The 17,743-nt window shown below is 41.8% G+C and overlaps 1 protein-coding gene across 11 annotated transcripts in view; it reads right to left on the reverse strand.

The window, feature by feature from the left end:
- CADM1 (cell adhesion molecule 1) overlaps positions 1-17,743 on the reverse strand; it is a 178,043-nt gene that overhangs the window by 23,357 nt on the left and 136,943 nt on the right. For 7 of the 11 annotated variants that reach the window (XM_038167497.2, XM_038167499.2, XM_072027780.1 and 4 more), the window contains exons 6-8: positions 15,805-15,904; positions 12,577-12,749; positions 8,847-8,918 (exon numbers count right to left, since the gene is read on the reverse strand). In XM_038167497.2, the coding sequence (XP_038023425.1) occupies positions 8,847-8,918; positions 12,577-12,749; positions 15,805-15,904 (345 nt within the window). The remainder of the gene's footprint in view (positions 1-8,846; positions 8,919-12,576; positions 12,750-15,804; positions 15,905-17,743) is intronic. The other 4 variants (XM_038167507.2, XM_038167506.2, XM_038167504.2 and 1 more) reach the window with 1 other exon arrangement.

A 17,743-nucleotide genomic window follows, 5' to 3' on the forward strand; every position in this document is an offset into this window, starting at 1 on the left:
TCCCCTTTCCTCATGTATGGAGTAAAAACGAAGCACTTGATATGTTTCTGACTTAAAGGTTTAGCAAAGCCCGTGAAAGACTTCGCCATCACCAAAAAGCACCGTTCTGGTTGTAAGTGACAGGTGTGAACCGCTGTCACACAGTCGCACCAAGCTGATGCATATCAGTTCAAATGAGCTGGTGCTGAACCAGGGCTGTTTTACAAGATGTGGCAAAGCAGAGAGGATGAAGAAAAGCAGAGAAACAAAGAAGCTCCATGTGGCACTTTTGACCTTAAGATGAAGATGAAACAGACAAGGGTTCTTTTCCTGATTTCAATCAGGAATACTCAACAGAAGTTGCTCTATGTAGAAGTATAACCAGTGTAACAGTCTTTCAAAATCTACCTGTATGTAAGTTCACTGGAGGACTGATTCATAATTAAACAGGGAAGTCAAAATATAACTATTGGCCTCCATAAAGCTCCACTTTTCACTTAATAATGATTTCTTTTTAGTATCAGTGGTAAGAACAGACTTTACCGTGGCCAGCTCTTGAACAAGGACAGTAACACACTGTGCTGTGATACAGATGGTGGCATCTGCCAAACAAGAAAACTCGAGCAACACCCAACTTTTACGCATTCACCGCTTTGTTAAGTAGCTACGCAGCCACACACACACACATATCTGCATGCATTTATGAAATTACTGCACAAAAGCATCTGGGCAACATTTAGTTGAGTTACGAGCTCCACTGTTACGCCTTCTAATTTTTTCAAATGGATTGTCTCCAACTTAAAACTGTTGGCTGAGTGTGACAGACTGGGCCTTTAAACCAGTCCGTAATTAGTCCACAGCCTTGAACAGAATGAGCACAATGGAGAAAATTAAAACCCTAGTAGCTAAATTAAATTCACAAACTTGAATGCTTATTTTCTTTCTTCAATTGAACTGCAGTGCTACAGCCTTAGAGAAATACACTGATACATTGGAGCTTAACAGCACACAGCTATTGCAAAGAGCATTACAGCAACACCTAATCAAAATAACAGCAAAACACACATTTCATATACAGCTTTTTTTTTTTTTTTTTTTTTTTACCACTTTCAATAGATATTAATAACTATGAATATCTACTTGATACTTTGATACTTAAGCACTGACTTGTGGAGCTCTTATTCTTTCTGATTTTCTAGACTACTTCACATTTAGTTACCAGGACAAGCACAGATCCCTTCACTGTACTGTTTTCACAGCAACCTTAGGTATCAGTGTTCTGTACTATACACAGAAGATTTCTGCTTTATTTCAAACCTTCAAGGCAAATAAAAAAAAAAAAACTACGCAAATCCTCCTAATTTCCACTGACCTGTGACACCTGTTAGACATTAACAGTCGTGTTACCTTTCAACTACATTGTGAGACAGTTGTCTGAGGGGCAAAAGAGCTTAAAAATCCCCACAAAATGAAAAACCGCAGCAGTTCTTCCGTTCTCCAAATATTCCTCAGAAGGATGAATAAAAATGTACTGTGCATTATGATCCTATATGACGGACCTCTGTAAAGTGATTCCAGCTTGTGCTGAAAGCTTTTGTGTATGGGCATGTTGCAATGCACCCCAGGGACAATTTGATTTGCAGAGCAGATGTTTCACAAAAATAATCACAATCTGTATGGAAGCTGTGTGTGACAAGAACAAAAATATTCCTAAATCAGTGCTGCAGCTCAGGCTACGCCTTCCTATGTTTTTCCAGCAAGCTCTAAAAGGATTTTGTTTTTTATTTAAATCCTGACCTCCTGAATATAGTGCCAAGAACCTTTACAGATTCAGCTGAAACTTCATCCAGCAGCCAACACCGATCTATGCAGGCTCAGGCATTCACCCACGCCGCTCTGCTGGCTCTGGCTGGAAGCACCTTGTGTCCACAAAGCTGGCCCACCACGCTGTGGCATACAAAACCTGTGCAAATGTTGCCCATCTGTACTCCACCCATGCTCAGCTCAAGGTGTCCCAGGGGATGGGGTGTCCAGGGCATGGGGTGTCCTGTGCACGGTTCCCTCCTGCCCTCGCTTTCCTGAACGTCCAAGTTTTCGGCAGGACACAAAGATGGTTTCTGCACCGCTTTCACTGCATTATCACCCATAACACCAGGCGTGACAGTACCGTGTCTGCTACTGACTGTAAGTGGTACCAGAAGACTGGATTTCGTTTCATTTTTAACAGGCCTGTGAGTTATTCTCTCTTCCTTTATTCCCTTTAATGTGGTCACATACCGGATGAAAATGTCAGAAGAGTGCAGTATCATCTGTAAATTAACTTGACATTTTACCGGGGACATGCAGAAGCTTCAGCTAAAAGCAAAAGCTAAGCAATAAATAATTTGGGGAAGCAAATCACCGCGCCAAGTCTCTGTGCAGCCAGCCCTGGGGGGCAGGCAGCACCTGGCCCCGCACGAGGCTCCCCTTGGGGCTGCCGGCACCACGACCGCTCTGAGCATGGAATGGGCAAAAAGCACCCAAAGAGGATGTGTGTGGCCCTCACAGCCAGGCTGGAGCCGACCACAACCATCCTTTTAATCTGCCAGGGGAACAGACACGCTCGCTATTTATGATGAAACTCCCCGTGAACACCACCACCAGAAACAAACACAAGCAACCATACCTGGTCAGATTTAAAGCCTGCGATGCTGCTAGTGCACATGTACTTCAGTAATCCCCACGTTGCCTCTTCACCTCCTACAAACCTGCTGCAAGGTAATTTGAGCAAAGAATGGCTTTTATTGCATTCTTCCCACCCACTACCTTTTTGGATTAGTGGTGGAATAAATCCCATACAACTGTAGTTTTTCCACACAACCAGATGTAATCAGAAAATAAAAAACTTCTGCTCAGGATAAAATAATCATTATCCTCGTTTTAAAGAAGTTTTCTGGCATGTGAATTCATGGCCTGAAAATGTCACACCATTTCTTTCTCAATAATTTAAGATTTCTATATATTATTACTTCTTCGGTAGCTAATATGGTATAAAAATGTGTTTTTTTTATATGGACCATACAGAGCTGGCATCTACATAGCCTTTGTCAAGTAGACACAAAGGATCTCCGCCCTCACTCACTTCCAGTGGGCTAATGCATGGCCCCCAGGGGCAAAAAGGAGAGCTCAGCCAATACATGAGCCTTGTTAAGATGCAACGTTCAGATTCAGCATCATTTAACCATTCCTGTAGTGGAGCTTGCTGACTTTAGAACAGCTTTGAGAGAAACTGAACTTTCTTGGGCCTGCTTACAAAAAAAAACTCGCCATCCCAGAGGATCTTGTAGTGTTTTGACAGCACGAGCTCAGTGCCTTTCAGTGGGTCTCATCATGGGGCATGAGCAGTCTTGGGAATTTTTAATCCAGAGCCACTGCCAGCAATGCCTCAGCCCCCTGAACGTGCACACCTCTTACTGCATATTCTAAGGGATATTTGGGTTTAAAATAGGGTTTAAAACTGCACTAAAGACATGCAATAGTCACATCTGCCAGCTTGGCACTGTTGCAAGATGGACAGCCTGGGCTTCGCAGAATCAATAGCACCCAATGCAAGGCTTGAAATACTGGTAACGTGCATGCATGTTGCACCCTCAGGTCTCCACTAGAATGGTTGCCAAGACACCTGCAAGATCTAGCTGCAGAGAAAGTGTGATAAATGCAAATTTGGATGTACAGGTAACTCTGTAGATCCTGGGGCGTGGAAGTGTATGTGCTAGGCAAGTCCAGAAGGCAGCAAAAGAGTGTTTGAAATGGCAGGCTAAAACACTCCGTTCTTCCTTATGCCAAAGATGAGGGCTTGGTTATTATGAAGAACCTTTATCTCCCAGGAAACAACAGCTGTCCAAAACCAGTATTTCAAGTAACAACTCCAGGGGTAATTCAAATTATGCGGTTTGCTCTGCTGTATCGTATTGTACATCTTAATGAACAAAGCCACAAGGACAATTTGAACTGATAAAAAAGGGCTTGCCGGTGATAACAGCTGAAACACCAAAGGATGGTCAGAATATCAATCCAGTTGGAGGATATACTAAAAAGATCAAAATGTCACGCAGGAAATCTTTTCAAGCACCTACACTGAAGCAAAGCAACAGTGACAGAGGAAAAGCTTTAAAGGTCGTGCTGTTTTGGAAACTTCACCACTGTTCAGCTTTTCCTTCTCCTGGAAGAAAGAAGTATGTTAGCTTTTCAGAGTTTAGCTGTGATCTTCCCCCAAACCTCCGTGCCACAATACTACTTTATCAGCTCAGCATGCCTTTGCAGGTCAAGCCCACAGCAGCGCTGGTGCAGCATTTTGATTTGTAAAGCAACAGCACTGCTAAAGGCACCCTGTGCCTTACACAGTGATTTCAGGGGGGCTAGGGAGGGATTGTGAGCACAGCCCGGAGCTGGGCAATAATGGCCACGTTACATCATATACCTACACACTGCATTCCTTGCCCTCTTGTGTTTGCTGCACCTATTGCTCTGGCTCGTATTTGCCGAACAGTGTCTCTATCATCACTCAGAGATAAACTCTTTGAGGCAGAATTGCATTTCCCTGTCATGTCTGAACACAGTTAGAATAGAAATACTGTATGTAAAGCAAGTACAAAAGATGTCTGTTGTTGGAAGCTGCTCAAAATGAGTAACTTACCATGCCTGTGGAGTAGCAAATGTAGCCCTTTGAGATTGTTCCGTTAGATAGCTTTAGCAGGGAAAAATGAAGCCAGCACAAGTTATCTCCAATAACTCAAAAAGAATAATTCCAATAAAATTTTCTATGGGCATCTACAAACACGAGTTTTGGACATAAAAATTTGTTTCAGTGCAGGTCTCTTCTTTCCATTCCCCCCACCATACCTTTTTTTTTCCCGATTAAATTAAAAATTTGCTTTTCAGAACTAGTCTGTGGCTTCAGGGGACACAAACTACGCCAGAATTACACCAGAAATAGGAGGTGGAAGGGTGGGGAGATGGTGGTCAAATAACATAGATTTAAAACTCTCCTCATCCTAAGCAAATGTTTTTAACCTGGCTGGAAGATTACTCGCACCTTGCCTGCTGGCGGAAACAAGAAACGCTCCCATCTGCTAACAAAGCCATTATGCCACAGCAGAATATTTCAGCAGTTTGGTGATGACAGGAATTAAGTTATCAATTGTCTCTTGAGGCTTTAAAAAGTGTTTCAACACTGCTATGCTATGTAATTCTAAAGATTATGTTAATTTGACCTGATTTTTTTCATCTACAAGATCTTGTACTTATTGAGGGAAGTACATTTCCAGGCTTCGTACCGCCTGGCAGTGGGAGCCTGCATGACCAGCAGCAGTTACTAACATTCAGTGCAGGTTGGAAGCAGGAGTTAATTTTGCCACCCGTTTATCAGACCTGGCTACCCAGCCACATGTGGAGGGCTGCCTGCAGGACCGAAATGCCCAGCTGTGCGACCCTTATTTTGGGGCAGGAGGAGCACACGTTACACTCCACCAGTGCAGCTTTCACCATAAGATAAATACAGCCACAGCTGCCTGCCAAAGATACAGTAACATCCAAAGACAGGGATTTTAGAAAGTTGTCATACTTGGCTCTATTGGCATATTCGTTTGGTGACTACCAAAAGGGTGAAATTCCAAACAGCATCATCCACTTCACTGGAGTACAGGCATGTTGCTTGGTTAACACGTACAGAAAACATACATACGAACGTTTATGCACAAAGAAGTGAGGCTAAATGTTAGCTCTTCTTTGTGAGAAAAGCTATTAACTTGTGGGCAGACACATTTTAAGAAGGTTCAGCATTGCATCGGTGTCAGGAAAGAATACAGAAATCTCCCTTCTCAGCTGCTTGTTAGCAAATCTTCCTACATACCATAAGCACTAACTGCTGGTATCAATAAACAATTTTAGATTTTCATTACATTTCTAGCCTTGTCAGTAGTTCAAAACCAATACTGGAATTCATCAAGGAGGCAACTGAACCTGTCCAGGATTTGCAAACAGGAGGTCAGCAAGCTTGTAGATTCTCCATCATTGCAAATAGAGATGTGAGAAAAGCATAGGCCAGTCACACGCACCTGAAACCAAAATACTTCTGCTAGCCTGACAAAAAAGCAACCCCCAATTCCGCTTGTAAAGGAAATAAAGAACTGCTGGTCAATGAATCTTAGTAGTGCGCACTGAATCATTTTTCAATTTAGTCATACTTCCTTATAGTGTAACAACCTCAAAAAGGGTAGTGCTGAGCCTGCGTTCAGGGAAATGGTTTGCTCTGATGGGAAGTTACCCAGGAGGAATAGCTGGGGAAGTATCATGTCAGAAAGCCCTCGCTTCCTGAAAGACCGTCATTACCATGGAGTAATGTCTTCTCAGGAAGAAGAACCCACGGTGCTAAGCTCAAGAGCGGAAGAGTAAGGAGCAGGGATTTAACCTGAATGGATTTCACGTCCAGGAGTTTGATCACTGGCAGCGACCAGATGGTGACAACTCACCTACTGCACCCAGGCACATCATGCTGCTGGCGCCCTCAAAGGCTAAGGACATCCTGGGATCCTTGTATGTCTGAAGAAGTACTAGGAACTAAATTTATATTACAAGGGCTAATGTTTGAATGCTGGATGGGAAATATTATAAGGGGAAACAGGCTCGAGAGGAAAGTGAGAAATTATTCAGAGTAAAGAGAAAACGGAGTTTCCTCCCTTTTTAAGGCAGAGTCAGTGGTGCTCTGGTGCACTGCGGTTATGGATGTACACAGGGGACTGAGGAAAAAGTCTGGGTGAAGAAGACTAGGTTAGAAAAGCCTGTATTCTCCATGTTTAAAGTAAACTTATCTGGGATGACTTCAAAAATGGTTTCTTAATAGCTTTGGATAGAGTCTCAGGAAGCACCTGGCTTTAGTCATGAGGGTGCTGAGCCAGGTCCTGGGGAAGTGCTGGACATCACCGACTTCTCAGCAAGGCAGAAACCCACCCCGCTGTGCCCAGTGCCGTGGCTGGGCTGCATGGTGAGGGCAGGAAGAATGTACCTACGTTCTCACCCAGCTCAGGCAGGAGTCCAGGTGACAGCCCTGTTCGATTTCAAGGCGGATCCACCTTTCCCTTCTTGTTTTTAACAGAAAAAAGTTAGAAAACTACTGCAGAGGAGAGCTTAGAAGCCTAGAGGATACTTAAAATTGACAAACAAGTTGCAATGATTGCAGCAGAAGAGCAAGCAATAATACTGCTATTTATTATTAACAACTACTACTTCAGAGTTTGCAACAGCAGGTGAGGTTGGCATGCACTTTTACAGTAAGTCCTCAGGTGATCCCTGAAATGACAGGCTGATAATAATTCAGTTCCAGGGAAAAGGACAATTGTTAATGTTACCAGGCACTGACATAAACATAATGGGGTCAAATCAAGCATCAAGACAAATTCTTCCTTTTAGTCTTCTATAATTCACCAAAAACATTAACAAATTACTGTAAAACAAAAAAGAGAACTGTATGCATGTTTCTTTACACTGACAGACACTGGACCAAGTTTCTCTGCAAAAGGCTCTTAGAGAGACTTTGAAATAATGAAGTTTGAAAACTATTCTGGAATGAAAATTGGTTAAGAGATTAAAAGCAGAACTGAAATAAAGTGACTAAATTGCAAAATGGGGAAGTGTTCACTGCAGAGTGCCTCAAGCATCCGAACCTGGGTGCCTGGAGTTCAATATTATTAATAGCCACCTGGAAAGAGGAAGACAGAAAATGGAAAAGTCCAGACAACACAATGATATATGGAAGACAGTGCACAGAAAGTGCGTATTAAGGCACATTGGAAGAAAGACTTCAATTGCTTGTCCATGCTAGTGGAGTCTGATTTGGTTGTAAAAACCTCAGAAGGAAAAAGCCACAAAATGCCCTGAACAGGACAGTTAGAATCAGCTGAGCAAAATCATAAAAGCAAATAAAACGTGACGGTATTTGCAAAGGGGATGGTTTAGAGCAACAATAAACATTATACCATTAGCTATTCAATGGTCCATTCTCACCTTCAGTTTGTCACTTCTACCTCAAAAAAAAGAAAAAAAAAAGAAAAAAAAAGGAAAAAAAAAAAGAAATAAAAGCAAAAGCAGCAGTTGAAAAAGAAAACATCAGAAAAATGACAATGCAAATGAATACAGAGAAATTAGAAAGGGCTTTTTTATGAGCGGAGAAAGTTGGGTCTAGTGAGGAAATATGATGCATGTGTGTAAAATAGTGGTGTCTCATGATCACCTAGTTGCTTCTGTTCATGTTTTCTTACCAGACAGGCATAAAGCTAAATTCTAAAAGCCAGCTCCTCAAAAAGGCTCCTACAGACTTTTTTATTTTTGACTCAATACGAAAATAACTGGTGGAATTCATTTTTCTGTGAGACTGAGGTAGACAGCTTATTACAGAAATACACAAAACACCTATGCATGAGAAAAAGCATCTCTACATTAGGTGAATTAAACCACTAAAGACCAAACTTTATGCTTCCAAGTACAAATTGCTCAGAAATTGGTACTGATGGGGTTGAGGGTGAAACAACTCCCCGCGTTAACTGAGTTCTAAGGCTATTTATATGCTTCATTTGGAAGTACCCAGTTTTTGCCACCAGTAACTGAATTAATAGCTTTTTCTGACATGGCAATTTCCATGTTTCAGAAACACCTGCAGTAAGGACTATCCAACTCGTTGAACTGCCAGATTAGGACTCACACAGTGGATGTATTTGAGAAAAAAAAAATCAAGAGATTTGTTTGTTGTTTTTCCCCAGGCTTCAAGCTCTGCTTAAATACATAAAAGACAATAAACATTCAGGACATTTCCAATGGTTATGAAGGTACCATACCTGTGATGGTGGTAGGGATGGTGGTGGTAGTGGTGGTGGTTGTTGTGGGAGGAGGGATAGTTGTGGGGGGATCTGGATAAAATATAAAAAGGAAAATAATAAAAAAGCAAATTAAGAAAAAACAAGCAGAACACAACAGTGATCAATAATGATCAGAGAAAAAACAAGGACGCTAAGAAGCAGCGTAGCTCTTGGGTGCCCTTCCTCCTCTAAAACCAGGTGGTGACTTTCCAGCTGGCTTTAAAGACAAAGGGCCAGATCCTCAGCAGCTGAATCTGAATTTCTAGCTCAATCCGCATCGGGGAGCTATGCAGAGACGTTAACCAGCTGGAGAATCTAGCCCAGAAACTCTCCCCCCTTTTTGCTTTCTACAATGCTAAACAAAATAAAAATAAATAAAACCCAGCATAAATTAGTCAATGAGAGAGAGAGAAATGGAATGGGAGAGCTGTAAGAAAAATAAACTGCACACTTTCCACAACAAAAAGAACAGTTTACATGTACAAAGAAAGACACAATGGTGCTTTGTTGTTTGTCTACATATACATTTGAAAATCCAGGTGGGAGGTTTGTGTGAGGGGCCCTGCTGTGCTTAACAGACTAAATATCAACAGCACATGAATATATCTCACTTTTTTTCCAGGGCTGTTAACTTCACTATTCTTCCTCTATGAATACACGTCAGCAGGATGTTAAAAACTACTTCAAAGATAGTAATAAATACAAAGAAATGAGAACATCATTACTAAATATCAATTTCAAGGTACAAAAAAAAATCACCATATCTTTTTATAAAAAAGCCGATATTTTTCTGACAATTTCATTTCAACACTCTTGGTTTTGCTCATAGTGCATCATTAATGAGAAACACAGATACTGAGATGTTTCTCTTTGTAACTAATAACCGTTTCTCAGAGACACTTGACCTGCTAAGAATCAAACACTGCCACTCTTCCCAGTATTTATATTATGTACAGGGGCACATCCTCAACAAAACTATTGGGCAGGAGAAGGTAGATATGAGAAGATGTAAAAGAAAAAATATGTATCAATGCCCAGATGATCAAACTGAATGTGCTAAGTAGTCGGGAAGACTTTGAACTACAGATTCATCCTGCAATAATAGAGCATGAAACATTTCAGAGGCTTTTGATTTTAGGTTTTCTCTATAGCATGTCAACTTTTCATCACTAACACATCTGCTACTCTTTTATCTCCAAGTGAGCTCTCAGATTCCCTAATTAATACATCTGAACTTTAATTATATGCTGCACCTTTATTGTATTCCGTACAACTTCCAGAAAGTTGAGCAACATTACCTTGGAGTTGACTTCACTGTGGAGACAGATAAAAGGAAGTGGTCATTTACACTGAGTGCCATTTTGTCCTGCTCCTAAAACTTCCTTCCTGCTCTTTGTGCCCAAGGCCATGCTGATGAGATGCTGCCACTTCTCCACAGTAGTAGAGATGGAACAACAGAAGCACAGGAATAAAGTCCCTGCCCTATCATTGTGCCAGCACAGGCAGATAATCCCATCTCATTTCACACCCTGCACTGGGAATGGTGCTGTGCAGCAGATTCTTCCTTGATAAATGCAAAAAATGAATGTTTGCTAATTGTGCCAGAAGTTTCTAGAAAAATGTGTCTGCCCACTCCCATAGGCATGTATATTATTCCTTAATTTCTAGTGGGGGAAGGTGCCAAACGCAGCAAAGGCTGGAGAAGTGCTTTCTGTTGACACGTGGACTGAGACCAGCAGCTCCTTTTCACACTCAACACAGCCACACTGGTTTCCTTTGGTGACACCTTGAGTTAGATTCTATGCCAAAGGGCTTCAGACGATGACCACAGCCTAACCACTTCCACTACATCAGCAGCTCTGGAGGTCTCCCTTCTCGATTCAGGTCTAAAGGAATTCTTTCTGTTGTCCAGAGTTCTGAATGCTCCCAGACATCCAGGAACGGAATGGGATGGGATGTAAAACAATTACTTAACAGAGAGCTCCTGACAGACCATGAAATGCCTCCCTACATGCCAAAATGTCTACTGGGTACCTGAGCTAGAGTCCACGGGTTAATATCCCCTGGGAAGCTGCATCACCTTTACAATAACACCGTCTCCTCCTGGGAATTGAATCACAAGGGGTGAAAGCTCTGATGAATTCCTGTGTAATCTGGTTCTTGCCCACATCAAAAACATGAAATAATTAATGATTGTGAGAGTTAATATGAGGTCTAAATGGCTTACTGAGACCACATTTACAGGTGAGAATGGTGTTCCATCTCCAGAGCCCACCAAATCCCTGGTGTGTCTGCAGGGACACACATTTCAGCTAGATCCTCTGTAATGGTTCCTCCCGAGCCTTACAGAACCTGGGCACTAACCAGGTCATTAACATTGCTGAGAGTTATTCTAGCACTCACTTGGGCCAAAATAGGTTCATTAAACTACACAAGGAATTAAACAACCTCTTCTATAACTGCTTTACTACAGTAGCTTTCCATGCTTTTCATGGGTTGCTGCCTGTATCCTATTTCAGCTTCTTTACTACCTCCCACAACATTTGCTGTTTCTTCAGACAGTGATGTAAACAGTTTTACACCAAGAGTGACTTATTCCATCATCAATTCATATCTGACTTCATTTTGTAAGCTGGAGTATTTTGGAGCTACAGGTGTAAGCTTTGTTACAGCTACAGCTGTAAGGTTTGTTATCAGCTACAGTCTCTGGGCAAGTTTCTAAGACTGGGCCCAAAACTGGTGACACACCACTGGCACCGGATAGGTGATGTTAAGTTCCCAACTATTTACTGGGATCAGAGCAAACACAAGAGAATTTGGACTGCAAAGCTTCGAGCAGCTGTTGCATGGATTGAACTTCAAACCAGAGCACGTCACTGTCCCATCTGAGTAACAGGCAACACCCACCAAAGCTTAGCAATGCCACACAATAAACACTCTAACAGATAAAGTTTAAATATGCAGCCCAGGGGACTTGTTCACAATTAAAGTGGGGGATCACTCCTCAAGTGCCTGCTGAATCTTCATTATGTGCAACACCTCATGACAAGAGAACAACAAGGTTTAGAGCAATGGCAAAATAATACAGAGGAACCGAAGTATTAAAGTAGGTACTTAATAGCACTTTAAAAAGATGCTGAGACATGTTTTAGTGTCTGCTCAGCAGCCAAATATAGGCTTAAGACATCTCATTCCTCCAGTTTATTTACTGGTTTGCAATTATCCAGGGATGCTGGCTGATTCTTCAGTCACTTAACTTGCTAATAAAAGACAAGAAAAAAAAAAAAAAAAAGCCAACCCTGCACCATTGCTGAAGACACTGAAAAAGTCATTACAAAAAGGAAAATATATCGGAGAAGTCCTGTGAGAACTGTCAGGCTAGAGAACTTCACAGTTCTCCCCATGCCTCCATTCTGGCCTTTTCTCAGGCCTCATCTGACAATGCACAAGTGTCATAGCAAGTCCACAAAGGCAGCTCCAGAGAAAGGAACTTAACGGCTCTGCACCTGATGCACGACACCAAGAGTTACAGAAGCAAAAGAAATGCTTTTCCAGCCCCTACCCCAGCCCAGTATAATGTAGATGTGTTGGGAGCTATCTGTAATTCTTGCAGAAAGCAAAACGTTAACTTCTTTAAAAGCTTTCAGAGAGAGGTATGTTGCAATTATGTGTAAATGAGTCTAGAAGAACGGTGGTTTTTCTCACGTACCGTATACAAACAGCATGTAATCCGCATGTGATTTCCCCACCGCGTTTGAAGCCTCACAGCGGTATGTACCATTATCTGTTTTGTTTAGGTTACTAATGAGAAGGTTTGAACCAGACACTACAACGTGTTGAGGCATCTCATCATCTACTCTTAACCACCTCATGTCCGTAGGCCTACAGAGGAGGGAGAAAAAGAAACAGTCACATTACTATTTTCCTATGGTAAAGATGGCATCTTCAATAGTTCATCCACAGACAGAAAGCCCAAACCAAGAAAAACTGTAAAGAAACAAACACATTGCTTTTGCACTTCTCAAGCCCAGATGCTGTCAGGCTTCCTCAATTTAAATTTATTTTAACCCAACAGGAAACTGTATCCAGACCTTATATTTTCTGAAGACACTAATGCAAGCAGGAAGAAAGTTCATTAGTGGTTAATCATTCACTTATTCAGTAAACCTGAAATCTTTGAGATCTATGGACTAAAATGTGCATCCACAGGGTGCTCTGAGTGCAGATCTGGACATGTGACAGAACAAGTACATTTTCATGAAGTTTGAACCATTTCACAGAGAGACGTGATAGACCTATTTACCTCAATTTTGGCTCTACTGCTTAGTGGCAGAATTTTAGCCGCTAGCAAACAGGAACACCTTTCTTCTCTCCCCCAATTATGCTTCTCCAATTGGCAGCCTGTTTCCTGCATCCTTTTACTAATGGAACCAAAATGAGTATCATGTTTGCATAATTTAGGGAACGAAATTAGCATGTCTGTTAGAGCTAGTAAAGAAAAGAAGTGCTTCAGGGCCTGGGGAATTCTTGTTAAGAATAAATAAATAATTATTACTATGAAAACTTTTAAATAGCAGTAAGGACAGATCAGCTACTCCTATGAGACAGCCTTCGCCAGCAATATATAGCAGTTTTTAGGACAACTGAACACTAAGTTCTTAAAAAGGGGAGGTCTACAGAGTAAAACATTTGTCAGACTGCCTAATTCCAAAGATGAAGTTTGCAAGTCATATTCTACTGGGAGCTAGCACTGTTAAAGGTATCAAAATAGCCTGGGCTTTTTACAGTGTCCATATGGGAGAGTACCGTAATGAAATAAAAGCTCCTAAAGTCTCAACATCCCAGCCCCACAACTGGAATGGACAAAATACTGAATAAAATCAGTTGCCTGCTACAAAGTCAACATCTGGTTTTGGGCAACAGCTTGGTGTGCTCTTCCTTGCTTTCCCATCCATGGCACTTACTGCCTGGCGAGGCTGCAGAACACGCTGCTAACGTGTGAGCCTCTGTCCTACAACAGCAGCTCTCCAGAGAGCAGAGCCGCAGTTGCAGTTTTACCTCAACACTGTTGGAAAGGTTTTGATGCTCCTGGCTACAGCTTTCAAAAGCTATTAGTGATTTTGGAGTCCCAGGGTTTCACATGCTGCATGCGCTACACAGCAGCCTGTTTTCAAAGATGTGAATATCCTAAAAGGGATGGTTTCATGGTTTTAGCATATTCCCACTTCTGTCACAGGATTTTGTTGTTTTCTTTAACTGTCTAGCCTTGGACATTGAAAACTTAATACCTGTATTAATACCAAAACAGAAAATTCTACTTTCTCGTGTTTTGTTTTTCTCTGAACTTCCCCCAACCCAATGTTCATGTTGCAAAATATTGCAGAGAAGGATTTTAACTGAAGAAACATCCCTGTTCATCCTAAACCTCTGCAAAGGATTTTATGAAATTTATTATTATTTTTTTCCCAAACAAAATAATAATAATAAAAAAATAAACAGAAACATTTTACTGCACATTTTCTTATGCCTTGAGAGAGACAGGTGAAATGACCTACATAAGGAAACTCCTAGCACATTACTAGCATCACCGTAACATTAAGTGGCATACAGCCTGGGAGATGTGTCTGTCTTAGTTAACATGTGTATGTCTTATTCATAGCCTGGAAAAAAAAAAAGGTAAAGAGGCCTATTCATTAAATTCCCACATGATAGCAAATGGGAGGAACTGCAGTTACCCATGAGAGGAGAAATGCAAAGGGGCTTTGACAGATTCTGAGCAGGGAGTAGATATTCAAATGGGATTATTCAGTCTCTAATGTACAGGGAAGGAATCAGCCACATGCTGAACAGAAGAAACTGAGAAGTGGAAATAAACAAAACAATCTAGGTGAGGTAGGACACTACCGTGGAGGATGACAGCATCACAAGCCTTCTCACTTCTGAGCTGCATAGACCCTTCCTGTCCCTGCCCACAGAAACAGAACTGTCAAACTGGATGACTTCAAGTTCGACTACACCTGGAGTAACTCTTCAGTTCTGGGCACACTACCAAGGAGATGCTGACAGACTTCGGGAATGTTTGCAGAAATCTCATGAACATGATGAAAATAAAAAAGGATCGTAAATACTTGACAACCATAAAGCCAAGTGGGAGAGGAAGTATTAAAAAAAAAAAAAAGTCAACAAAACTTAAATTAGAACAACAATGGAAGTGTGGAAGAAAATCTACCCTCTCTTGTCAGGAATTTCCTGATGCATAAATTTCTTAAGCAATGTAAAAAAGCCTCAAGGGCATGGTATGAAGAGGAGAAAGAATACAACTTGCATTTCATAGAAAAAACATAGGCCACCAAATACGGAGGAGAATCATCATATAATCAATATAAGCAGAAAGACAGACTGCCTTACCTTACAGATCCATTCCACTTTTAGAAGTGCTCAATTCTTTGGGCCGTTCGCACTTCTGCATACTTGCACCTTACTAGGATTCAATACGCAGGCCACTGATCTTGCTTTTGCAGATTAATTGAAATCAATTGACACCTAAGCTGGGAAGAGACTTCCCTGGGGAGGAGATGCATGGCTGTGTGGCACCCACGCTACCACCCGTCCATTCTGCATCAGAGGGCTTGTTCCGCTCCTGGGAGCTCTTACAATAAAAAGTCTTCAACCTTTTTTTTTTTTTTTTTTAAATGTAAGAATAAATGTAAATAAAAACAGATATCTTAATTTGGCAGCACATGCTCAGGTGCAGAAAGGAGATCTCCATACTTTCTTTTTCATACCCTTGCATTGCCTTCGCAGCAGAAAATAGCACACTAAGTTCTGCAAAAGCTAAAGAGGCCTGAAATGCCTACATGCATTTTTGCGTGGCCCTGTAGCACGGCCCCGTCACTGCCAGACAGCCTGGTCCATCCTCTGGTAGTTTCCAACTTACTGTGGTTTTCCAAAAGCTGCACACGTCAGTTCGAGTGGCTCCCCTTCTCTCGTGAGGCCTTGCACTGGGTAATTCTGAGAAACCCGCACTTGAGGCTTATCTGCATGACAAAAACATCATTTCATAAATTTTCTTGTCAAACAGAATCAGATTTCTACGCACTGAACACCAAAAGACAGTCATCATCACTGCTTTCCTCTCGGCCCCCTCTATGCCATTTGTCTAATCAGTAAGTGAACTTGGTATTTGCTTCAAGCTGAAGTGATTAGCACCGAGGAGACGCGAGGCAGATCGGAGATCTGTACTCCGACTGAAGCACCACCGTTTCCCGGGAAATGCTTTTTGCTGCACCCGAGTTTATCTCTGAACTCACTCAAGCTAAAAGGAACTCATTTGCCTTCATGCTGAGGTGAAACCGGAGATATTTGTGGTGCTCAGAATTGATACGTTTTATCATGTATCATATATTACTGTATGACAACACTTTGTGTCCATGCATTTTAATACGTTTGGCTTTACAAGAGATGTTTGTTAGAAACACAAAAAGAAATCACAGCCACTGATGCTTTTGTTTAAACAATGGAAGATTTTAGTTAGTCCAAATGAAGCTCTTCTAAATCCTAAAATAAACACAGAGAATTAAAGCATTTATAGTTAGGGATCCAGCTTCAAACCACTTTAGTAAGACCCTGCAGGAGAAAAAAAACACACACACACACACACAAAACACAGTGGAGTCCATGATTAAAAAATTCATTACCTCCTATAACTGAAACAAAGATTAAAAACGCAATCTAAGCTGTAGCTAAAATGTTATCAATGCAAAAAATCAATTCAATACTACAAATGCCATTAGGCCATATATATTTTTCAGGAATTTACTCAACTGTAAGAAATAAAGGAAGGCAAAAAATCAGTATGCATAAAGGTTGAAACAATTTAAATGTTTCTCGTTCCTTTGAGAGTAACTGCTACCAAAAATATCGGCTTGCTGCATTTTATTAACTGTGTTTAACTCATTAACATGCTTCCTGTGGAATAATAGAGATTAGAAAAAAAAATCCATGTCAGGATTTAACCAATTTAAACTCTCATAATTTTCAGTAATGGAATAAGCTACACTAGTAAATCCTCTCCTGAGATGACTATACCACAAACATTTTATAAACTAATCCCCATTACAGATGCTTCCTGCAGCTATGAAACTAAGGCGTATCTGCAGGCTGGAAAGCACAGCAGCAGCACACGGATTACGACGTTCTGGAAGTGTGTTACACGCCTGAGCTGCAAAGTCCCAGTTCCTCTGGAAACACAGGAATGCAGCGTGCCTGAGAACAGGAGCTGACCCCCAGATAGTGACAGTGCTCAGCGCTTTGAACATGCAGAAGAAATGTGTGGAAGCCACCAGCACGTTCCAGGTGTGAGCAAAGACCGTCCCTAGGAGGGCAGACACAACCTCGGTGCGTGCCCTGGAGCTGAGCCCCAACAAAGGGTGCCTGGGCTGTGCCGTGGCAGCGAGGGGCAGGTGCTCCCCAGCCGGCAAGGTCCAAGCCCCAGACGCACAACCCAGTCCTGTGGGGCAGTGGCACAGATGCACACACACAAAAAAACACAGGAAGACAAAGAACAGTGCTGAAATACCACACTGGGTTTGGTCTGCAACACGAGTACTTACACAACGCATAAACACAGGACAACCAGTGAAATAGTATCATGCAGCAAGTATGCCACAAGCAACACCTTACGTGCTATGCTCACACTTACCCCTCTTGTTCACAATCCCCCCCATCTCGGCCATCTGCTTACTATTTACTATTTGCTTTGTGACAGTATCTAAGGGCCCATGCCAGAAACACGGATGCTATTACACTGCGTGTTGTGGACAGACTGGAAAACCTTCCCAGCCCTATATACAGGGGAACACAAGGGCTACCCTGAA

The sequence above is a fragment of the Anas platyrhynchos genome, chromosome 25, assembly GCF_047663525.1.
Source record: "Anas platyrhynchos isolate ZD024472 breed Pekin duck chromosome 25, IASCAAS_PekinDuck_T2T, whole genome shotgun sequence".
Classification (NCBI taxonomy): domain Eukaryota; kingdom Metazoa; phylum Chordata; class Aves; order Anseriformes; family Anatidae; genus Anas; species Anas platyrhynchos.